This window comes from Erpetoichthys calabaricus, chromosome 1 (assembly GCF_900747795.2).
Source record: "Erpetoichthys calabaricus chromosome 1, fErpCal1.3, whole genome shotgun sequence".
Taxonomy (NCBI): Eukaryota; Metazoa; Chordata; class Cladistia; order Polypteriformes; family Polypteridae; genus Erpetoichthys; species Erpetoichthys calabaricus.
Window position 1 is genome coordinate 356467044 of NC_041394.2, and position 23704 is coordinate 356490747.

A 23704-nucleotide genomic window follows, 5' to 3' on the forward strand; every position below is an offset into this window, starting at 1 on the left:
CAACATCACTGGGAGGACCACTGAAGCAGACCAGTCATGCCAACCTGAGGAGTGGTAAAACTGCACAGGCAACACAAAATGCTTATCTCACTGCTCCACTGCTTGTTAAGGAAATTAACAAAGGCAAAAAGATTAAATTAAAATGATATAGAGTAACATCAGAAAGAAAAAAAAATGTCATAACAAAATTGCTTTATTTTCTCATATTCTTCAAAAAGAAACTAACAATTAGACAAACATTACTAAATACATATATAACAATAAAATGTGTGGCACCCATGCCCAGGTGTAATGTCCAACGAACAAAGGCAACAAGACACACAAAATAAGACGGATGTAAGGCCTAGCATATCCAGTGAAAGGAGAGTCCTAAATACACGATGTGATCAAAACACAGGGACTTAACATTTCACCATCGTGCACAATTTACTAATTTTTTTTCTACAAAACTATGAAAAATGCTGTCTTGCTCGTCACAAATAAGCACAATTTAAAAAACAATCAAAATACTGGTCACCAATGTCACAATTACGCTTTATAGTTCTGGTCAGCAGCACAAATCTCCAGACATCATACAGGGTCACTGAGGCACACGGACCACCTGCCACACCTGGCCTAGGAGGGGGAGCTGCACAGGCCACACATCAAGTGTTTATGTCACATCACCAGATACTCCATGACTGTGCAGGTCAAAGTGGGCATCACCATTTTAATAGGATTTTTAGTGACACTCAAAACCTGTTAAGACAGAAGATTTAATAAGGATACAGAAAGTCAGCTGCACCTGCTCACCCTGTAATCCTGAATGAATGGCTGAAGCACAGCTCATACCAGTTATCAGCCCAGTACTTCATCTAAACACAAAGGTGTAAATCAGAGTTGAGGCTGCAGCTTTTCAGAGTGTCCATCAAACAAATCAACGCCCAAATTGACTTTCATCTTAGGCTTGTAACCGAGAACTGAACCTGCCTGTTTGTGAGGGAAAAAATAACGAGCCTATAAGCAGGCCCTGGATCTGCAACTAGAAGGGGCTTTAATTCAACTCCCAGGGGCTACACCCTCCTTTAAATGTAGCTTAATTCACCTCTTCTGTCTCTTTTGGTGGACGAAGACGGAGGATATGTTCTCTCTGGGGAGCCAAGAAGCAGACAATGCCTTCTCTTTGTGGGCTGAATGCTAACAATTTGCTCCCTTTTGCTGTGAGAAGCCGACCACACTGTGCAGAGCAAACAGTTCACAAACTTTCTTTGACCTGGAAGCTCCTCTACCATAGAGCCTTGGACATGGACGCCCTGAACTGACTAAGAGCCACTCTTCCCAACCTCTGTTCTAGTCCCTGAGCAGTCTGGCAAGACTTAAAAAGAGCCATTATTACAAGACGGGAGTTTCAGTACCTACCCTGACAGTGAATTGAAAAAGAGAGTCACAGCACACCATGAAGAAACAGATAGCAAAGATGATGAGTGAACTCTGAAGACAGAAAAGGACCATTTGAACCTGGAACAACAGCAACAACTCCACATAACATCAGAAATCATCTTTAAGGCTCTGGTATGATAAAACTGTTTATCTGAGCCAAGGCAAATTCGAACTCTAAACAGCAAGTAAAGAAGCAATCTCTTCTGTGATATGTTTGTAAGTCTCATCTGTCTGCGTCCTTTCTTCACTGTCAAGAAATAATCAGTGATCAAATTTAAGTAATCCTTGTGTTTATCAACACATTGTAAATTTATTATTCTGTTTCTTAAATTAAGAGTACATGAGTTGCCTTGATGTACTGTGAGTCTAATGGCCAGAGACCCCCTTCTCATACAGAGCAGTAAAGTAAACAAAGAGAGAGAGAGCCTTGCAAAGTTACTTTCCTTTGTGTAAACAGAAATTGGAAACTTTTACAAACAAATTTCTGAGAACTGGCAAGTCATCCCAATCTGCTAATCTGATCCACCTAGTTTCTTTAATACAACATCAACTCGAGTTTTGAAGGTCCCTAAAGTCCTTCTCTCCACACTATCTGGTAATTTATTCCACATGTCTGTGGTTCTCTGTGTGAAGAAAAATTTTCTGATGTTTATGTAAAATTTTCCCTTAACTTTCCAACTGTGTCCTCCTGTTCTTGTTGAACTCTTTTTAAATTATCAGCCAAGTAGAGCTCGACTGCTTTAATTACCTTCATGATTTTAAATACTTTAGTCATTCCTCCTCTTAATCTCCATTTGCTTAAACTGAAAAGTTTGAACTCTTTTAAACTTTTCTGATAACTGTGGTATAGCGGGTCCACAGCTCATGTCAAAAAGGCCACTTTTTTTTTTTTTATTTATTAATTTTATTGTAATCATTCCATACAAATATATCAATTTATAGAAAAAAGAATTGAAGACAAATCAAACCCCACCCTTGAGAAGGAGAGCATGGCCAAAGGAGAATTGCTTAGGGCTTTTTAATAGGGCAAAAAAAAAAAAAAAAAAAAAAAAAAAGGAATTGATCAGATCCTGCCGGGTTTTGAAAAAATTTTGTACAGATCCTCTAATTGAGAATTTGTTTTGTTTCCAATTTCAAATAATATAAAACATCGGTTTCCCACTGACTTATCAGAGGAGAGTTAGGATTCTTCCAATTTAACAAAATAAGTCTGCGTGCCAAAAGTGTAGTGAATGCAATCACCGTTTGCTTGTCCTTCTCCACTTCAAGTCCATCTGGAAGAACACCAAACACAGCTGTTAATGGGTTAGGAGGGATTGTGACACCAAGGCTGTCTGAAAGGCACTTAAAAATTTTGGTCCAAAATGATGTTAATTTGGTGCAGACCCAGAACATGTGACCCAGTGAGGCAGGAGCTTGGTTGCAGCGTTCTCAGGTTGGATCTTGCCCTGGAAACATTTTGGACAGTTTTAAGCGAGACAGATGAGCTCGATATATAATTTTTAGTTGAATAATTCTATGCTCTGCGCATATGGAGCTTGAGTGAATTTTCTGCAATGCTACCTTCCACTCCTTTTCTTATATATTGATTAAGAGATCTTTTTCTCATTGTCCTCTTGGATCTTTGAAAGGAAGGGACTCTAATAAAATTTTATAAAATGTGGAAATTGTGTTTAATTCCTCGAAATTGAGCAGTATTTTTTCCAGCATGGTGGAGGGTACGAGATGAGGAAAATCGGGCAGTTTCTGTTTAACAAAGTTTCTAATTTGAAGATAGTGAAAGAAATGTGTAGCTGGGAGGTTGAATTTGGAATGTAATTGTTCAAAGGATGCAAAGATATTGTCTATATAAAGATCTCTGAGCAATTTAATTCCAAATCTTTTCCAGGTATTAAACACTGGATATGCTTACGAGGGTTGAAAGAGGGGGTTCTCCTGCAGGGGTGCCACAGATAAAAGATTTTCCAGCTTAAATTGCTTTCTAAATTGGTTCCATATTCTGAGTGAGTAAAGCACTACAGGATTTTACTTCAATTGCGAAACAAGCCTGTGTATGTTCATTTATTTGTGTCCAGGTTTTTATGGCTTGTATGTTTGCTGCCCAGTAATAACACTGAAAATTAGGTAGAGCCATGCCACCTTCTGCCTGAGGTTTTTGTAGGGTCGCTCTTCGGATGCGCGAGTGTTTTGAGTTCCAAATAAATGAGATTATAGTTGAATCTAATTGCTTAAAAAATTATTTATTGATATATATTGGAATGTTTTGAAATAAAAAAAGAAGTTTAGGAAGGATATTCATCTTAACAGCGTTAATTCTTCCGGCTAGAGTGAGATGAAGGGTTGACCATCTATGCAAGTCTTGCTTAATTTTTTCCATACAGACGGCAAAATTTTGTTGATAAAGAGCTTTATGTTTACTTGTGATATTCACCCCTAGGTATTTAAGCTGATCTGCTATAGTAAAAGGTAGGGTGTCTAATCTAATATTATATGCTTGTGAATTCACTGGAAAGAGTATACTTTTATTCAGATTAATTCTGAGACCAGATATCCTTTGAAATTCTGTAAGTGCTGTTAAAACTGCAGGCACAGTGTTTTCTGGGTCTGATATATAAAACCATACCATCTGCATATGGAGAAATTTTCTTTTCTAGTCCTTCTCTGATAATCCCCTTTATCTGATAAGAATTTCGAAAGTGGACCACCAGTGGTTCAATGGCGATTGCAAACAGCATTGGTGACAAGGGGTATCCTCGTCTGGTGCCACGTTCTAGCTTAAAGTAGTCTGAACAAATGTTGTTAATACAAACTGAAGCTTCTGTATTGGTATACAGTAGTTTGATCTATGCACAAATATTCGGGCCAAACCCAAATTTCTCCAATGCAGTGAAAAGGTAGTTCTATTCAATCATATCAAATGCTTTTTCTGCCTCTTAGTGATATCATCTCTGGGGTGTTTGACTTTGCTGGTGAATATATTACATTAAACAGGCGTCGGAGACTGTAAGATAAGTGTCAGCCTTTAATAAATCCAGTTTGATCCTGTGATATTACCGAAGGCAGCACTTTCTCCATCCTTCTAGCTATAATTTTTGAGAGTATCTTAACATCATTATTCAGGAGTGAAATTGGTCTGTATGATGCACATTGTAACAAGTCCTTATTTTGTATAGGAAAGACGGTGATTAATGCTTGACGAAAAGTTTGAGGTAGAATTTGATTGTCTCTAGCATCTGTAAATGTTGCCAATAAGATGGGAGCTAGCTGAGTGGAGAATTTCTCATAAAATTCTACAGGGTAGCCATCAGGGCCTGCTGATTTCCCGCTTTGAAGTGACTTTATAGCATCTAGTAATTCTGATAGGGTTAGAGGTTTATCCAGTTCCTCAGCACTTAAAGTATCTATTTGTGGTGTCTGTAATGTATCCAGAAATGCATTAGATTGAGTGTTCTCTTCTTTGAACTCAGTAGATAAGATTTTATAGTAATCTCTAAATGTGTGCATTATATTTTTATGGTCAATGATTTCTTCTCGATTCGTGTTGGTGATTACTGGGATTGCATTGAAAACTTCTTGTTTGTGGATTTGTTGAGCTAAAAGCTTATTAGTTTTCTCTCTGTGTTCATAGTAATGATGTCTTGACTTATAAGTTGTTCAGTTTCTTTAGCTGTCAAGATGTTGAGTTCTGTATGCAGAGCCTGCCTTTTCCTATGAAGAGCCTCACTTGGATGCCTGGCTTGTTCTTCATCTATTCTAGTAGTTTTGCTTCTTAGCTCTGACGCTTTCTTGGTTTCTAATTTATTTCTGTGGGAAAGATATGAAATAATTTGTCCTCTTAAGAAGGCCATTAGAGTTTCCCAGAGTGTTCCTTCAGAAGCCTCTGAGGGTGAGTTTGTCTCTATGAAGAAGCTGATTTGTTTGGATATAAATTCTGTGCAGTTCTCGTCTGCTAATAGAAGAGGGTTAAGACGCCATCTGCGAGGAGAGTGTGAGGGGCTTAATGATTTTAGCTCCAAGACTAGAGGGGCATAGTTGGAGATAACAATTGTGTCGTATTTACACGATTTAATCGTAGGCAAGAAATTATTATCTATAAAAAAATAATGAATTCTTGAGTAGCTATGATGCACTGGTGAGTAGAACGAATATGTTCTTGAGTTTGCGTTAAGAAACCTCCAGGGGTCTGATAAGTTGTGGTCAGTTACAAACTGTGTAATTGTCTTTGCAGTGTTAGATGTTGTCCCCCCTGTGACGGAAGTCCTATCTAAGAGTGGATTTAAAACACAATTAAAGTCCCCAGCCATTATAATTTTATGAGTGTTCACATTGGGAATGGATGCAAATAGATTTTGCATGAATTCCTTATCATCGAACATTGGGTGCATAAGCATTTATCAAAATCATTTTACTGTTAAAAAAGTTGCCCATGACCATCACATATCTCCCTTCAGGGTCCAATTCCCATTTGAAGCATCAGATGTAGTATGTTCTGTGTATGAGAATTCTCACACCTCTAGTTTTCTTTGTAAAGCTAGAATGGAACATTTGGCCAGTCCAGTCTTTTTGTAGTCTAAACTGATCCTTGCTTAGTAAGTGGGTCTCCTGTAAAAATACTATTTTAGCATTTAAGCCTGTTAGGTGAGAGCATACTTCCTTTCTCTTTAATTCATGATTCAGGCCTTTAACATTCAAGCTCACAAAGTTAACTGTCCCATCATGGAGACATTGATCCTGAGTTTTTAATGTCATTTTATAGTCTTAACTGGTAGTGAGGCAGTTTTAATCTTAATTTCAAATTTCCCCATGAGTTATTCCCATACAGCCTATTGTTATGTTGATATTTATAGTTATAAGGATTAGAAGAATAGATTTGATGTAGCCTGCTCTCCTTCTCTCCCCCCTTTATCCCCCCCACCCCCCCATTTTGCCTCCCCACATGAGGCTAGATCCCACTTCGCAATGTCCAGTTGTCTGACACACAGAGCACGTCCAAAACAAAACAAGCACCAGCAGCTGCGTTTGAGAATTAAAACAAAGTAGAGATATCTATTGCAGCTAAAGTCTAAATACTATCTGCCAAAAATATAATTATTAACAGTCTTTAAGCTTAAAATATAATCTTCAGCAATTTTAAGCTATTAAGATAATAAAATAATGAACCCTGGAAGTGATTTTAAAAAGTGGTCTAGGATAAACATAGAAGATCCTAATGCAATAGTAGAAATAGCAATTAACCAAGGGTATGATGTTAAACAGTCTACTTTGGGGCAGTAAAAAAAAACAACCCTACTTTAATTACTTCCACACTTCCACACACTCACGTCTCTAGCTGTAATTAAAACATAAACATATAGTGTCCAAGTAAAGAAAAGGATGTATAATTATAATACCCGTCTCTTTAAATGTGGATCAGACAGCAGATGATAAGTCCTTCCCATGCCATGACAGAATACGGCTCAGTATTGACTTTCAAAAGTGTGTCTGGAACAAATTCTTTAATTCCTTTTCAGCTTCCTCCTTGCTTGAAAATGCATAATATTGGTCTTGAACTTCCACTTTCAGTTTGGTGGGATACAAGAGGCTGCATTTGACATCGGCTTTCCATAGCAGCTTTTTAATGTCGAAGTAGGCTGCGTGTTTTGCAGCTGTTAAAGGTGAAAAGTAGGGGAAAATACGAATGAGATTATTTTCAAATATAATCACTTGCTTGTGTCTGCGAAGTGCCATCAGATCAAGCTTACATCGTAATCGCTCGAAGCGAACAATAAAAGACCTGGGTTTAAAGGTGTTTGATCTGAGTATGCGATCAGCTGCTGCTATCTCGGTATCTAATTTAAAGTCATCTCCAATTATTTTAGAGAGTAATTCTACTGCAAATTTCACTGGGTTTGAACTTTCTCGTTTCTCAGGTATACCTTCAATTCTTATATTATTCCTTCTGCATCCATCTTCCAGGGCCGCAAGTCTGTCTCCGAGTTTTTTACATTCGGAATTCGAAGCTGTAGCTTTTTCATCTGCGTTAGATGCCAATTGTTCCATTGTTTCAATTCGAGCCGTGAATGCCTGCTTAACGTCATTCAACTGATCGTCAAGTTTTTTCAGTTTGGATCTATTTTCTTCAATGTGTTACTCTAATTTCTCCACTATGCCTTTAAAGGTCACATTAAAACGTTTAAATAGATGCATTTCCCGGTTTTTGTTATCCTTCTTAAGCTCACTTATGGCTGTAGCCGTAGCAGTGGCCAGTGTAGCGATCATCTCTTTCAGTTCGGACAGTTCGCTTCAGCTTTCGTGCTCCGTGAGTGTAATTGCAGCTCCTGTTACAGCAGATGCTGCGGGCTCGCGATGAGTAGATGAGAGCACGTACTGCAGGGCCTTTTCTAGTCTTGAATGATCCTCAGAAATCGGCGATCCATCGTGACCAGTATCACTTGCACTGTTGCTCCCATTTTCACTCTTGACTGGAGACAGTGCAGTGGAGCGGGGTCCAAGGAAGTCTGCGCATTCGTCTGCCTGTTCCAGGTCAGTCTCCGAGAGGCCATACCTCGTACTCGGGCCGGATGTCTGTCCAGACTTTGATGCAACTGTGGTATAGCGGGTCCACAGCTCATGTCAAAAAGGCCACTTTTTAAAATAAATATTCGCCGCACTCGCGGCTTAGAGAGGGGGCGTGATGTGTGTGGCCAGAGTGGCTCCCACGTGATTCGTGATGCAGACGGTCCTCATTTAAGTGCACAGGTGAAGAGTTGTCTGCATCTGTAATTGATGCTGGGAGCTGCTAATTGCCACATCTGATCCACGTCCCCATGATAAATAGAAGCATGAGGTGGATAGAAAAGGAAGAAAAAAAAAGAGGGAAAAAAAAAGACGGAGGTTGAGAAGGAGAGAAGGCAAGAAGTAGGGAGGAGAAAGCCGGTGCATGAATGAGCGAAGGTGCTCGTAGTAGAAAACACCTGCAGCTGAGCAGTGAACCTGAGTGTTTGGCCGGCACCCCGGAAGCAGGCGGTAGTGGTCGCTCCTGCTGAGCATTATTGAGGAGCGGGAGTGACCGGAAGAAGGGTGGCTTGCCGCATAAGGCCGGGAAGGCAGTGGGAGTCGGGACTTGGGATGTGAAAGCCCCAGAGTGAGCGCCCTGGTTGCTGGGGAGCCCAAGTCATGGTCAGGTGAAGCCCACTGGAGCCAGGGATCGGCAAGGCGAACAGACCAACAGGAGAAGGCAGAAAGACGGTCAGCTGCAAGTAGGGTGGCCTCCCTGGTGCATAGCCTGGATGGGAGAAGCAGGGGAGTCACCAGTATAAAGGCATTGTTTTAACCTCGGTTTTTAGGGATTTATTTATTGTTTTTAACTTCCACACTTCAGAGCATTTAATTGGATTATTTATTTGAAGATTTTTGAGAAACGCTGCACTTATTTATTTGAACACTGTTTTGATTTTGATTGTTGTTTTAATAAAGCACTTTGCACTTTTTGCACCATCCCCTTGTTACATTGTTGTGCCTCACTGTCCAGCTCATCGGTGACATTACCGACTGACCCACAAGGCAGATGGGAGCATGGAGCAGAACCCGCATCGTCACAATAACTCATACCTCGACATCCCTAGAATTAGCCTAGTCACTCTTCACTGGACTTGTCTACCTCTGGTAGGTCTGTTTAGTAGCCCGGAGACCAAAACTGCACATATTACTCCAGATGAGGCCTGTGGTGTTTTATAAAGCCTCTGGATATCCTCCTGTGACTTGTACTCCACACATCAGGGCGCTAAATAACCTGACATTCTCTTAGCCTTCTTAATGACTTCTGAACACTCTCTAGGAGTCGGTGGTGATGACTTCACTACAACTCAGAAATCCTTCTCATAAGACCTTCCATTGTGTATACAAACCATACATTTTTAATTACTACATGTAATACTTTGCATCTACTAATATTAAATTTCATCTTCAACAAATCTGCCCAAGCCTGTGTACTGTCCAAATCCCTCTATTGTGATGATTCAACAGATTCTCGATTATCTGCCAAATCCACCTACCTTGGCATCATTTGAAAACTTAACCACCTTGTTATTTTTATTCCTATCCAAATCATTTATATCATTATGCTACTCGATACCCAGAGCCATGTCTTAAGCTATCGCACGGGAAATTGTAGGGGTCTTTGCGCATGTAGACATCTCTAAAAAAGTCCTTACAGACCAAGAGACGCCTTTAACATCGGAAAACATTTAGGGAAATGGCCAAGTTATAAAATAAAGCATTTAAAGTCCACGGTGTATCATCCACAAACCGATGGTATAGTAGAGAGATTTAATCAGACTCTCAAACAAATGCTCCACAAGGTGGTCAGCAGGGACAGGGTTCTCTCCTTTTGAATTGTTATAAGGATGACTCAGGCGCCGCCTTTTCAGCAGCTCCGTGTATGACTTTATTTTTCTACTTTTATTTTTCTCTTTTTTTATTGATCACTCCTATCACTTTATTTTATGTGGATTCGTTCCCTGGACACACTTACTTTTACAACGTGGGCATGGATTTTAATACGCCGAGACTCATCTATTCAAGTACTCAACTTAGAGCGCTGAGAACAAATGCCAGTGCCAGTGTGGTTCCCTATTTACCCAACGAGGTAAGAAGGCGGTATCGTGGCAGCAGAGCCGGCACTAAGCTAAAAATGATGCAACTTGTGAGAAAGTGGCGTTTTAAGCCTTCGGTGCCTTCTGTGATCATGGGAAATGTGAACTCAATCTCAAATAAGATCGACGAACTGGCTGCGCTGGTGAAAAATGTCAGAACCTACAGAGAATGCAGTTTGTTGTGCTTTTGTGAAACGTGGCTAACTACCACCATCCCAGATGCTAACGTAGAGCTACCCGGGTTTAGCACAGTTAGAGTGGACAGAGATGCATGTACCTGCGGGAAGCACAAAGGAGGAGAACTCGCTCTTTATGTTAATACACGGTGGTGTAACTCTGGACATGTAAACGTCAAAATCTCCACTTGCTGCAGGGACATCGAACTGTTGGCTGTAAGTTTGCGTCCCTATTACTTGCCCAGAGAGTTTGGACACATCATTGTTGTTATTGTATACATCCCTCCATGAGCAGAGTTGGAGACAGCGAATGACATCATCCATTCTGCTATTGCTAAGCTACAAACGCAGCACCCTGAGGCGCTTGTGCTAATCGCTGGAGACTTTAACCATGTTACGCTGGACAAAGCATTACCTGCCTTCTCCCGGTATGTGGACTGTAACACCCAGGGAAATAAGACTATTGATTTACTGTATGCAAACGTTAAAGACGCATACAGCGCCACCCCGCTGCCTGCGCTTGGGAAAGCAGATCATAACCTGGTTCTGCTTCAGCCTCACTACAAACCAAGAGTGAGGGTCCTACCTACAACCACACGCTCATTCAGGAAGTGGTCCCCGGAGGCAGAGAAGGCTCTTAGAGAATGCTTTGGAACTACAGACTGGGATATCCTGCAGGGATCACATAATGAGAACATTGAGGAGGTTGTTGACTGCACTACCGACTACATCAACTTCTGTATGGACATTGTAGTTCCAGTAAGAACTGTACGCTGCTATGCTAACAACAAGCCATGGATTACAAGTGACATCAAGGGCCTTTTGAACCAGAAGAAAAGGGCTTTTAAAAGCGGTGATCAGCATGAGCTCAAGCGCGTGCAGAAGGAACTCCGAGTCCAGCTCAGCGTGGCGAAGGAGCAGTACAGGAGTTGCAGAATAACAGCATGAAGGAAGTGTGGAATGGGATGAAGATCATCACTGGCTGCAGCTTGAAGTGGGGTGCCACTATCGAGAGAGACGTGAAGAGAGCAAACCAAATGAACAAATTCTTTAACAGGTTTGACCACCCTAATCCACTCTCACCTCGGAGTTTTGGAATCTCCTGAATTTTTGCCCAAATTCCACCTGAGAATGTGGTCTGATCTTCAACTACACTACAATCACAGACAAACACAATCAACCTGAACTCATAACACACAAACAACTGGGCTGTCAATGCTGAACACGTCATTTAAACCTTTACAGTCCCGTGAAGTCAGGTGTTCAACCAATGAGAGGAGACTGGAGGTGTGGCTTAGAGGCACTCAGACAAATAAAAGGAAAGTAATGTGGGTTCTTGCAAAGCCATCTCTTCTCGATAAAGATCAGCCAATAAACATACAGAAGAACAACATAAGAAATGTAACAGACAAGAGGAGACCATTCATCAGTCCATCAAGCTTGTTAGTTTAGCTAACAGTTAAGCTGTCCCAACATCACATCAAGATAACTCTTAAAGATTGTCAAGAGGAGATAATAAAGTGAGAGGAGAAAAAAAGACTGGCAAATTATAACAAAGGGCGATAAAAGTAAAGCTGGGAGAGCAAATACAGATATTTAAAAGAACATCTTAGCTTATTTAGTGCTTTCAATATTTTTCAAATATTACTTGCCCTTTCATTCTGATTATGTAATTTAAAGTTGTTTATATTGTGTTGTTTATTAATTACCCAAATATCTCTGTATTTTGGGGGTGAGACCCTAAGAGGTGAGGTTACACCAATATCACTCCTCAAGGACCACCCCCAGCATATATATTTGATATCAGAGAGGTGGTCCTTCAGTTGTTTACTGACATTTGATGAGTGCTTTATTATAACTATTTAAGCCAACAATCCATTTTGGGCCTGTGCATGCTGAAGCCTCCTGTTGAGTTTGGGGTCAGGCTGCCTGGGTTGAGACCTATCTAAAGATTGGCTAGTGAAGGTCCTAAGGCCTCATTTATAAAGCTTGCATACACATAAAATTGGACTTGAAACATGTGTATGCAATCTCCCATACAAACGTCATGATTTACTAAAGAAACTTAACAGGGGAACAAACGTATTTACAGTAACTCTGACCCTTACATACACAACATTTTAGAGAAACTGGGAAATGACAACACCCTCGATCAAAAAGGAAAAGGCAGCCAAACTAGCTAAATGATGACTCGCAAGAATAATTCAATTTACCAAGCTGTTATTATAATGTGCGCTGATGTGACAAACATGTCACCTCAAAAATTAGAGCTATGATGTACAAACTGTATTTTAGTTCCCTTAAAGAGAGCCAATGATATATATTTGAACTGAAGAAATTCTACTTTGTCATCATTTTATATCTGCTAGTTGATGTCACTTCTCAGGGAACTGGCCGACACGTCAACAGTATCTCAGCCAAGCTTTACTCCATTATGCCTGCTGTGCTAGAAGCCATTAACTGACTGCTGATGCACTACATGTGCTTTTTGTACAGTATGGGTGTACACACATAACACATGACATGTTTTTGCCAACACAAAAAGTCATTCTGCAGCCATGTCCAGCTCTCCTAACACAACTGGAACACTTTACTGCACTCATATTGCAAAAAGGGCACCTAGCAATATCGAAACTGCTTTTGTTAACCGTAAGCAATGACATTCCATTAATACACAAGTCATCCAAGATGTGGCTGACAAATGTCAAATCTCCATGGCCTCACTCAAACCACGATTCATTTATTTTGAGACAAAGTAGCTTTGACAGACGTGATGTTGCTTTACATGGTGAAGTATGTGTTGGTGTAGTAACCTGCTGAACTCTCAGTGTTTCACATGACCTGACCTATTCATTATAACAGCAATCATGTCATTACATGTGCCAGGTGACAGTGTCTTCCTGCACAGACAGTTTTTCCCTACACCTTTCCTGAACCCCAGAGCACAGAGGAGAGGCGCTGTAACTACATGTGTGACCTTTCACTCTCAAATGAACAGCAAAGCCAGATATTCTTGAATGCAGGTGGTGGGGTCTTAAAGGTTGAGGAGGAAGATGCTGATCTACCAGCCCATGAAGTTCTACAGCATCATGATTGCATACAGAGGTGACAGATTAGCAGACTCCATATGTGAATGTTTCAGGGTGGCAGTTAAAGGAGTGTTCACATATACATATTTAAAAAGTGACTATGATTTACAAAAAGTACATTTTGTAGTAATGTGCATACATCCGGTTTATAAATCTTATAAATATTTTTTTCTGGACGTACACATTTTCCTGTTTTTTTTTTTTTTGTGTGTGCATATATTCATGCTCAATTCCATGCAAAGTTTTATAAATGTCACCCCTGGTCTGATGTGTGGGTCTTTTGAAGGCCTGAATCTCCTTGTCACCATGTGTGTGTCTCCATTTCACAGTGGTTTGGAGGTAAAAGATCACTGGACACCATTGCTATAACCTCATGGTAGAATCACAGTTTAGGGCTTTTTTGCTTCTGCAGCACCAGGACAGGATGCCATCATCAATGTAGCACTGAATTAAAAATTGTTACAAAGAAATATGATAGGAGATGTCATGACAGTGAAAGCTTGAGAGAAGTTAGGTAATGAAAAAGACAATCAGCTGAAACAAAAGAAGAAATCTACAAGAGAAAGGCTTAAACAGAAGAAAGCTGGTGTTCCAAACCGGCCAATCAGAAGAGCTTAGGATTCATCGGCTTTACCTGGAGTCAGCTGATCATTGAAGAAATCCCTGAGACATCAAGGAATTGAAAACTTTTGAAACATTGAATAGACAAGAAATTGAACCCTGAGTAGCAGCTGCAGGAAATGTTTGGTGAAGGTCATTGAAGCTAAAGGGGGATCAGAAAGTTTCTAAAGACTGGGGGTCACAAACTGGACTGTTCCCATGTTTAAACAATGTATTCAGGAATGACAAGGGTCTCATTGTTTGTTACAATCAGACCTCGCTAAGTCGACCTTCCCTAAGGTCGAAAACCTCCCTGTGTTGAATTATCGTTAGTCCCAGGCCAAATTCCCACAAGACCAGTCTGTGTGCTTCTCCATAGTCACCCGTACGGTACGTGCCCCGAAAATGGCAACTGGTAAGCGTAAGCTTAAAATGTTGTCAATCACGGAAAAAGTTACCGTCATCAGAGCCGTCGAAAAGGGTGACAAGAAGAAAGTGGAAATTGCAAAGCAATTCGGCATTCCCACAATTACGCTCTCCACTTTTATGAAAGAAAAAGAAAAGATTTTGAAACTGTACAGTGAGAAGTCATGTGGCCATTGGAAGAGGATGAGGAAATGCGAGTATCCCGCTATTGAACAATGCATTTTGAAGTGGTTTGTGCAAGCAAGGGATAGGAACATTCCTATTGACAGGAAGCTTTTGCAAGCAAAAGCAGAAAAATTTGCCAGTTTGGCCAATCAGAATTTAAAGCCAGCAATGGTTGGCTGGACAAATTCAAGAAAAGACACGGAATTGTGTTTAATAGGTTATGTGGCGAAAGTGCGCAACTGCCAGAAGAAGATTGCAGTCACTGGATACAGAAACAGCCAGAAATTGTTCAAGATTACAGTCTTGATGACGTCTTCAATGCAGACGAAACTGGTTTATTCTTCAAATGCACTCCAGACAAAACAATGACTTTCAAAGGTGAACCTTACCACGGCGGAAAGAAAAGTAAGGAGCGCGTGACTCTTCTTTTGGGCGCAAACATGAGTGGGTTAGAAAAATTGCCCACATTGTTGATTGGGAAATCATTGAAACCCAGATGCTTCAAAAATGTGAAATCGTTACCAATGCATTACGAGGCCAATAAGAAAGCTTGGATGACATCAGAGGTTTTCTCCAAGTGGCTGAAGAAAGTGGATGCAGCGATGGTCCGGAAGAATCATTCTTTTCATCGACAATTGCACAGCACATAACCATATCCCTGTCATGAATGCTGTGACAATCAAGTTTTTCCAGCCGAACATGACATCTAAGCTTCAACCTCTCGACCAGGGCATCATTAACAATTTCAAGTTGCGATACCGCAAACTTGTTATGAGAAAATCGCTGCGGGATATCGAAGATAAACGCCCACTAGGAATTGACCTGCTTGAAGCGATGCGAATTTCCCGGAGAGCTTGGGATGAAGTTCCGGAGGAAACAATCAAGAATTGCTTCAAAAAAGCAGGTTTTGGACAGCAAACAGTTGAGGATTCAGAGGAGCACTTGGAGGAAATGTCTGTGGAAACAGACGACACACTTGCAAGTCCCGAAGAATGGTCCACGGTTCTGACAGCTACTGGCGCCAATAAGGAAGTGTCCTTTCAAGATTTTCTCGAAGTTGACAGTGCGGTGAATGTTTGTGGAGAACTAATGGACGCTGACATTATTGCTGAGGTGGCAAACGAGGAACAAAAGGAAAATGAGAGTGGGGATGAGGAAGAATACGGCAACAATGTGTTTCGGTCCATTGACGAGATTGAGGAGATTCTCGAGTGAGTTGCATCGGCACATCGACGCCAAATGAACTTAACAGACTTTTTTCTCTAAAGGTAACCTGTTTCATTGCACTGTTCGATAGTACATACTGTAGATGCATGTACCAGTATGTAGCCTACATGTTATGGCACCCGGCTGGGTTTGTCGCCCGACCGGGATGCCCAGGAGGAGCGGAGGAGGGCTTGTGCCTCCTCCAGGACACGAGGGGGTGTCCTCCTTGGTTGCTTTGGGGGCCACGGGTACAGAGCTTGGAAGCTCTACCCTGTAGGGGCCTGTGGTCACAGCCAGGGGGCACTCCGATGCCTTGGGAGCCCTGGACCTCAGTACTTCTGCCACACCGGGAAGTGCTGGGGGGAAGAGTATTGGGGACACCCGGTGGACTTCCGGCTACACCAACAGAGCTTCCGCCACACAGGGGTGTGGCCACAGAAGCCCTTAGGATGCACCTGGAGCCCATCCGGGGTGTATAAAAGGGGCCGCCTCCCTCCAGTCAGGGGCAAGAGTCGGGTGGAAGAGGAAGAAGCTTGGTTGAGAGGAGTGGAGGCGGACCAGAGACTGTGAAAGGCATTGTGAGTGTGGCCAGGACTTAAGGGGTGATTGGTGCTGCGGCAGTGGGTTTGTGCGCACTAATTGTACATAATAGTTGTAAATAAACGTGTGTGGTGAAGAAACATCATGTCTACCTGTCTGTGTCCGGGCTGTTCCCCACAATGTACACGTATAAAACGACAATATAACAAACGGCTGTATAATAATTAAGCTGGAAAAATAATGTCCTTGATTAACCCGTGCCTATTATGCCGTTTTCCCTAACTCGAAAACTCAGTAAGTCGAATTTTTTTTCGGGTCCCTTCGAGTTCGATTTAGCGAGGTCCGACTGTATTAGTTTAAGACGACTGTGCTTGTCTGTTTTATGGACTTAATTGAAGATCAGACTACAGAATTAGGAGGAATTATTGCAGAAATAAAAGAAATTCCAAAGGGTTCACAAACTTTCTTTTTACCAAAGACAGGCTTAGAGTGTTTGCATAATGTTACAAATAATAATGGAAGAAGTGCAGACTCCTAAACCCTGTAAACTGTAGTGAAATTGCTGTGTTTAATATAGTTTGAATGTTTGTCTAAGTTTCACTTAAAAAAAAAGCACAAGACAACACTTTCAGGCCCATAACCCTGACCCTAAAACGTGCACCGATTAGTATATTTCACTTACTTGTTTTAGATGACATCTTAGGTGGTAGCTGATCTTCCTCAGTTCTAGGAGATGAAATTCCTTCAGTCATCTTTGTTTCAGACTGTAATGATTCATATTTTACATTGATAGAAGACTCCGGAGATGAAGAGTGTCTGCTATGAAAAGAGACTAACCCGGTCACTGCTCCATCTTGATCTCCATAATGAAGGTCATCTTTCTTGTCACTCTCAGTACTCATACAGTTGTGAATCTCAGTGCTGACACACTCCACTTTAATACTCACTGACCCCAGTTCACTGTCCTCTTCCTTGATGTCCAGACTCTCCTGTTTGGGGTGGACACTCTCCCACTCAGAGTCCTCCTCCTTAACATTTATGGTCCTCTCCTCCATGATATTCAGGTCAGCCTCACACGTCTCCTCTTTCACATCCATTTAAATGTTACAGTAAATGGCAGAGTTTTATCTCTCTGTGGAAAAAAAACAGGAATCAATTCCATTAAAACGCCATCATTCAGATCTAAAGACATTTGATTTTTATAACATCCTGTTAGTTAAAGCTGATGTCAAGTCAGACAGTGACAGTAACTCATCACTTTTCATGTAACATTAGGTGCAAAATGAGTTTAGGAATGAAAGGAGGGCCCAACAGGCTAGAAGAATAAGAAGGCCATCTTGCACAGTTGTGTGTCAACAGTATTCACTACTTTGATTGAACATTCAATACTGTTAGGGTCACAGAATTTTGTTAATAGTTAATGTGAAGGAAGGTTTATACAAGTTAGGCCTGAGGATTATGTTAAAAAAAACAGGGGCATATGAAGGAGGAACTTAAAATCGCTGGTCAACTTGTCTAATGTGAAACTGCCCCAAGCTTACAAAATCCAAAACCATTATTCAAGTCACAGCCTTCATTTATATAATCTTAGCGAGATGGAGGCAGTTGGTGGTGTGTCCATGTAAAGATGGCTGCCTAATGTGAGACACCCAATGTCTGACTTCAACTAGCCTGCAACTCGCTAAGATACATTTAAACAGGTTTGATTTTGTTTTTAGTCTTAGGGGCAGACTGTGTGTGCAGGAGAGCAGACAACCAGTGAAAGTTTCCCTAAAGTAGAAGGCATAGAGTTAAGTGAAGAGGAATAAGAAACTGCAGAGTTTGAACCTAACAAAAATAAGAGATGCTCCTCATTCTGTTTCGTGTTTCAGATAGCAAAACAAAAGGGGAAAAAATAAAATAAAAATAAAGGACGAAGATTGCTGCTTAAGACCTACAGCTGTTAACCCTTTGTACATCATTGGCGTCATCAGCAGCATGCTATTGGTTGTTAGAAACAGGGCTGAGCACGACTCTGCTGAATGGTCGGCACACAATCGCTAAATGTGGCAATTGTTTAAATTAACGTGGACAGGTGATGAGATCGGCGACTGTGGTCGGCAAATCTGACATGCTCCAGGACAAAAACATCCTTCAAAACGTTGTCATTATCAACAACTTTGAAATAAGTTTCAAGTTTATCAGCTTCATCTTGTTTAAGTACACTCTACACACATCACAAATATTTTAGTAATTAACACATTAATAAACTCCTATTAAACAGCAGCACCACCCAGTATTGTGAGATTGGCATGGTGGAGGCCTTGTCTGCCTCAGTGTTTCTTAATGCTCCACCCTGACGGACCAGTTTGCTAAGGGTAATCCTAAAAGGGGGGTCCAGAGTAAAAGCGGCTCATTATTGACCTTCACGAATATTCTGATTAAATGAAAGTGGGTCTTGACCAGAAGAAGGATGCCAATCCTGACAGTGGTGTTCACCTAAGAGTGGCACATGGGGTGACCCACACAGCCTGGTTGGCTCAGAATGATAAAGTCACATGTATAAGAAGCCAAATGGACCTTAACCTCACCACCGTGGTCCAGCGCAAAACAAATACAAAGAGAAGTTATTGGGGGTATAGGACGGAAACCAGAGTACCTGTACAGGGCAGGAGCCATCTATAGACCATCATAGGGTACACTCACATTCAAGTCCACAACCACACCAAGACAAGTTAGATTTGCCAGGCCACTAAACCTGAGCACCTTTAGAGAAGTGGAGAAAATAAGAATAAAAGAGCAGACATGGAAACTGCATAGAAACTTAAAAAACAGGCTGAGATTCAAATTCATTCTGACAGAACTGTAAGGCAGTAACACAAACCACAAATCTCTATTAACTCTTTTAGGGCGGATGTCGACTTTTGTCGATAGGAGGGGTTGAGTGCGCATGTCGATTCATCCACAGACAAATCACGGCCAGGCTGATAAAATTGTTTATATGTCGGCTCCACAATGTCATGCAGGGGCTGAACTTTATATATGGGATTATAGCCTAGCTCACCCCTTGGGATTTGCTTCTTGTTATCATAGAAGTGAATGAAGCTTTGCAGCAGCACGTACCTATCACGCGGCATAACCTGTCCAAAGCCACCAAGTGACAAAGTACGTGTGGACCAATACTCCCTGAAATTATATCGCCAGTCCAGTCCCATCTCTATCTGCAATGCCACAAAGCCCTTCATCTCGTCTTTTGTTGTGGGTTTCCACTTCGAAAAACGAGAACGCGGAGCAAGCGCATCCCGCGATTCAAAAAACTGATAAAATATACGGGACGGCTTTTTTCCCGACAATATACAGGTGCTGGTCATAAAATTAGAATATCATGACAAAGTTGATTTATTTCAGTAATTCCATTCAAAAAGTGAAACTTGTATATTAGATTCATTCATTACACACAGACTGATGTATTTCAAATGTTTATTTCTTTTAATGTTGATGATTATAACTGACAACTAATGAAAGTCCCAAATTCAGTATCTTGGAAAATTAGAATATTGTGAAAAGGTTCAATATTGAAGACACGTGGTGCCACACTGTAATCAGCTAATTAACTCCAAACACCTGCAAAAGCCTTTAAATGGTCTCTCAGTCGAGTTCTGTAGGCTACACAATCATGGGGAAGACTGCTGACTTGACAGTTGTCCAAAAGACGACCATTGACACCTTGCACAAGGAGGGCAAAACACAAAAGGTCATTGGTAAAGAGGTTGGCTGTTCACAGAGCTCTGTGTCCAAGCACATTAATAGAGAGGCGAAGGGAAGGACAAGATGTGGTAGAAAAAAGTGGACAAGCAATAGGGATAACCGCACCCTGGAGAGGATTGTGAAACAAAACCCATTCAAAAATGTGGGGGAGATTCACAAAGAGTGGACTGCAGCTGGAGTCAGTGCTTCAAGAACCACCACGCACAGACGTATGCAAGACATGGGTTTCAGCTGTCGCATTCCTTGTGTCAAGCCACTCTTGAACAAGAGACAGCGCCAGAAGCGTCTCGCCTGGGCTAAAGACAAAAAGGACTGGACTGCTGCTGAGTGGTCCAAAGTTATGTTCTCTGATGAAAGTAAATTTTGCATTTCCTTTGGAAATCAAGGTCCCAGAGTCTGGAGGAAGAGAGGAGAGGCACAGAATCCACGTTGCGTGAGGTCCAGTGTAAAGTTTCCACAGTCAGTGATGGTTTGGGGTGCCATGTCATCTGCTGGTGTTGGTCCATTGTGTTTTCTGAGGTCCAAGGTCAACGCAGCCGTCTATCAGGAAGTTTTAGAGCACTTCATGCTTCCTGCTGCTGACGAATTTTATGGAGATGCAGATTTAATTTTCCAACAGGACCTGGCACCTGCACACAGTGCCAAAGCTACCAGTACCTGGTTTAAGGACCATGGTATCCCTGTTCTTGATTGGCCAGCAAACTCGCCTGACCTTAACCCCATAGAAAATCTATGGGGTATTGTGAAGAGGAAGATGCAATACGCCTGACCCAACAATTCAGAAGAGCTGAAGGCCACTATCAGAGCAACATGGGCTCTCCTAACACCTGAGCAGTGCCACAGACTGATCGACTCCATGCCACGCCACATTGCTGCAGTAATCCAGGCCAAAGGAGCCCCAACTAAATATTGAGTGCTGTACATGCTCATACTTTTCATGTTCATACCTTTCAGCTGGCCAACATTTCTAAAAATCCTTTTCTTGCATTGGTCTTAATTGATATTCTAATTTTCCAAGATACTGAATTTGGGACTTTCATTAGTTGTCAGTTGTAATCATCAACATTAAAAGAAATAAACATTTGAAATACATCAGTCTGTGTGTAATGAATGAATCTAATATACAAGTTTCACTTTTTGAATGGAATTACTGAAATAAATCAACTTTGTCATGATATTCTTATTTTATGATCAGCACCTGTAAGCCAGACAAGCCCACCAAGTATGGCATAAAGGATTTTGTACTGGCAGAAGCAAACACTGGTTTCTGCCTGAAAGTAATTACTTATACTGGAAAGCATTCTTTTCAAAGAGAGAACTGTCCCTTGACAACTCAGGTTGTGCTGGAGCTGCTTCAGGGCTATGAACATTTGGGACATGTTGTGTACATGGACAATTTTTATACATCACCAGAATTGTTCATGGAGCTACAGAGCAGGGGAATTGGATTGGAGCTTGTGGCACAGTCAGGGTGAACAGGAGACACATGCCTTTACAGTTGAAGCCAGACAGGCTGAAGATGAAAAGAGGGGACAATCCTGTTTTCATGCGGGCAGATAACTTGATGGCATTGGCATGGCATGATGTCAAACGGGTGACTTGTCTTACTACAGTTCACACCAACAATTTATGTGAGAAAATAATTCGTTCAAAGGGAAACCCAGAAGGTAGGAAGCTGGACAAGCCTGTTGCACTTGAAGAATACAATTGTAAGATGGCTGGAGTTGATCGACTGGATCAGATGCTGGGGTCATATGCTTACAGCCATAAGTCCACCAAGTGGTACCACACTGTGTACCATCGCATGCGTGAGATTGCACTCACAAATGGATATATATTATTCAAGCAGGCAAACAGTGACAGGACTATGACTGCAGCAGATTTCCGCAATAAGGTGGTTGACAGATTGCTGGCAGATTATGTTGGAGTGCCTTTGGCAGAGCGAGGAAGGCCAGCACAAAGAGCAGTGCCAGACAGGCTGACTGAGCGCCACTTTCCTGCAACATACAGTGGTGTGAAAAACTATTTGCCCCCTTCCTGATTTCTTATTCTTTTGCATGTTTGTCACACAAAATGTTTCTGATCATCAAACACATTTAACCATTAGTCAAATACTAGGGGGCTCCGCCCCCTGCTCGCTTCGCTCGCCAACCCCTGGCGTTGGGACATGAGAAAGAGTCAGATGTATGAATTAGATATAGAATAGTGTGCAGCTTTGGATGATGCCCATAGAAATAACAAATAGAGTGTTTGTCATATATTAATGTTTTATTGGAATATTTCTTTGTATACAACATTAGTAGTAAAGATGGTGTCTTGTCCTTGAATGAGTCTTCCTTGGCATGGATTATTTATAATTTTAACTTTAACGTCAGATGAACGGCGAACACGTGAGAAGGCAACATAAAGTTGTCCATGTCCAAAAACGGGTTCAGAGAGGTAGATGCCAACCTTGTCCATGGTTTGTCCTTGTGATTTGTTGATGGTCATGGCAAATGCAGGTTTAATGGGGAACTGTCGGCGTTTCAATGTAAAAGGTAATTCTAGCTCAGAACTTGTAAGGTCAATTCTAGGAATGAGAACAGTATTGTTAGCATGTGATCCTGTAAGAACTGTTGCTTGAATAACATTGTGTGTCATGGTGTTGACGACTAACCGTGTGCCATTGCATAAACCCTGTTTTGTGTTAAGGTTTCTTAATAGCATGATTATTGTTCAGTTTTTAAGGGCAAGGTCGTGTTGTGGTAATCCGGCAGGGTTAATAGTGTTCAAATATTCTAAGGGGAAATTTATATGTTCATTGTCATCATCAGAGTCAACTTTGTCTGAGCTTAGAAAGATCTGTGTCTCTCCAGGAAGTAATGAAATGACTTGGTTATTAATGTGATTAACATTAATATTTTTTGGACATAATATAGTGCGTTGTGTTAACAGGGGTATTTGGTCTAATGTGATTGCTGTTCCAAATATCTCTTTTACTAAGTCGTCTGAGATAAAGGATTGTGGAATGGAAATAATATCTGGGTGAAGTCCATCTGTATTTGTGAGTGTACCATTTCCCAGTTGTATTAGCCAACTGTTATATTCTGGATCTGGACCTCGCATGTTTTGTACCAACTGTATTGTTTTAAAGCAATGCCAATTGTCTGCGTATTTTAAGGTGGACTGAACAATAGCTGAGCGCATGGCATGTGGAACAATAGCTAAGCATTGTCTAAAATCTCCTCCTAATAAAAGAACTTTTCCTCCAAAGGGAATATTATTATTCATCAACGTTTGTAGAAGTTTATCAATGGTGTTGAGTAAGTGACTGGATGCCATTGTACATTCATCAATAATTATCAGTTTTGCAAGACGGATGTCTCGGGCATTGCTACTGTGAATGTTCATAGTGGATACTGATGTCTCTGTGATTGGGACTGGTATTTTGAATATTGAGTGACATGTACGACCATTTATTAACAGATTTGCTGCCACTCCGGTTGTAGCAGATGCGATAATCATCTGTTGTCTTGCAGCAAAGAAATGTATAAGTGTTTCATAAAGGTATGTTTTTCCGCTTCCTCCAGGGCCGTCAAGAAAGAAGCATTTGGGTATAGGGCTGTTGTCCTCCGTGGCATGAATAATTTGTTGAAAAGCATCAGATTGTAATTCATTTAAAGAGGAAAGCATAGTTTGTGCAATTCGTTCTTCTTGTTGTAGA

At 41.2% G+C, this 23704-nt stretch overlaps 4 protein-coding genes across 7 annotated transcripts in view; 2 read left to right on the plus strand and 2 right to left on the minus strand.

The window, feature by feature from the left end:
• Positions 1-17315, minus strand: part of LOC114665494 (zinc finger protein 239-like) — a 541579-nt gene extending 524264 nt beyond the window's left edge. The window contains exon 1 of the mRNA XM_051926047.1: positions 17181-17315. The gene's annotated coding sequence lies outside the window, so the exon portion shown is untranslated. The remainder of the gene's footprint in view (positions 1-17180) is intronic.
• LOC114665322 (zinc finger protein ZFP2-like) overlaps positions 1-23704 on the plus strand; it is a 439810-nt gene that overhangs the window by 266081 nt on the left and 150025 nt on the right. The gene's annotated exons all lie outside the window — the stretch shown is intronic.
• LOC114642351 (zinc finger protein OZF-like) overlaps positions 1-23704 on the plus strand; it is a 449463-nt gene that overhangs the window by 174695 nt on the left and 251064 nt on the right. The window lies entirely within an intron of this gene.
• Positions 1-23704, minus strand: part of LOC114665359 (gastrula zinc finger protein XlCGF57.1-like) — a 54067-nt gene that overhangs the window by 17571 nt on the left and 12792 nt on the right. Inside the window, exon 2 of the mRNA XM_028819892.2 lies at positions 16937-17386. Within this exon, the coding sequence (XP_028675725.1) occupies positions 16937-17351 (415 nt within the window). The 5' untranslated portion in view covers positions 17352-17386. The remainder of the gene's footprint in view (positions 1-16936; positions 17387-23704) is intronic.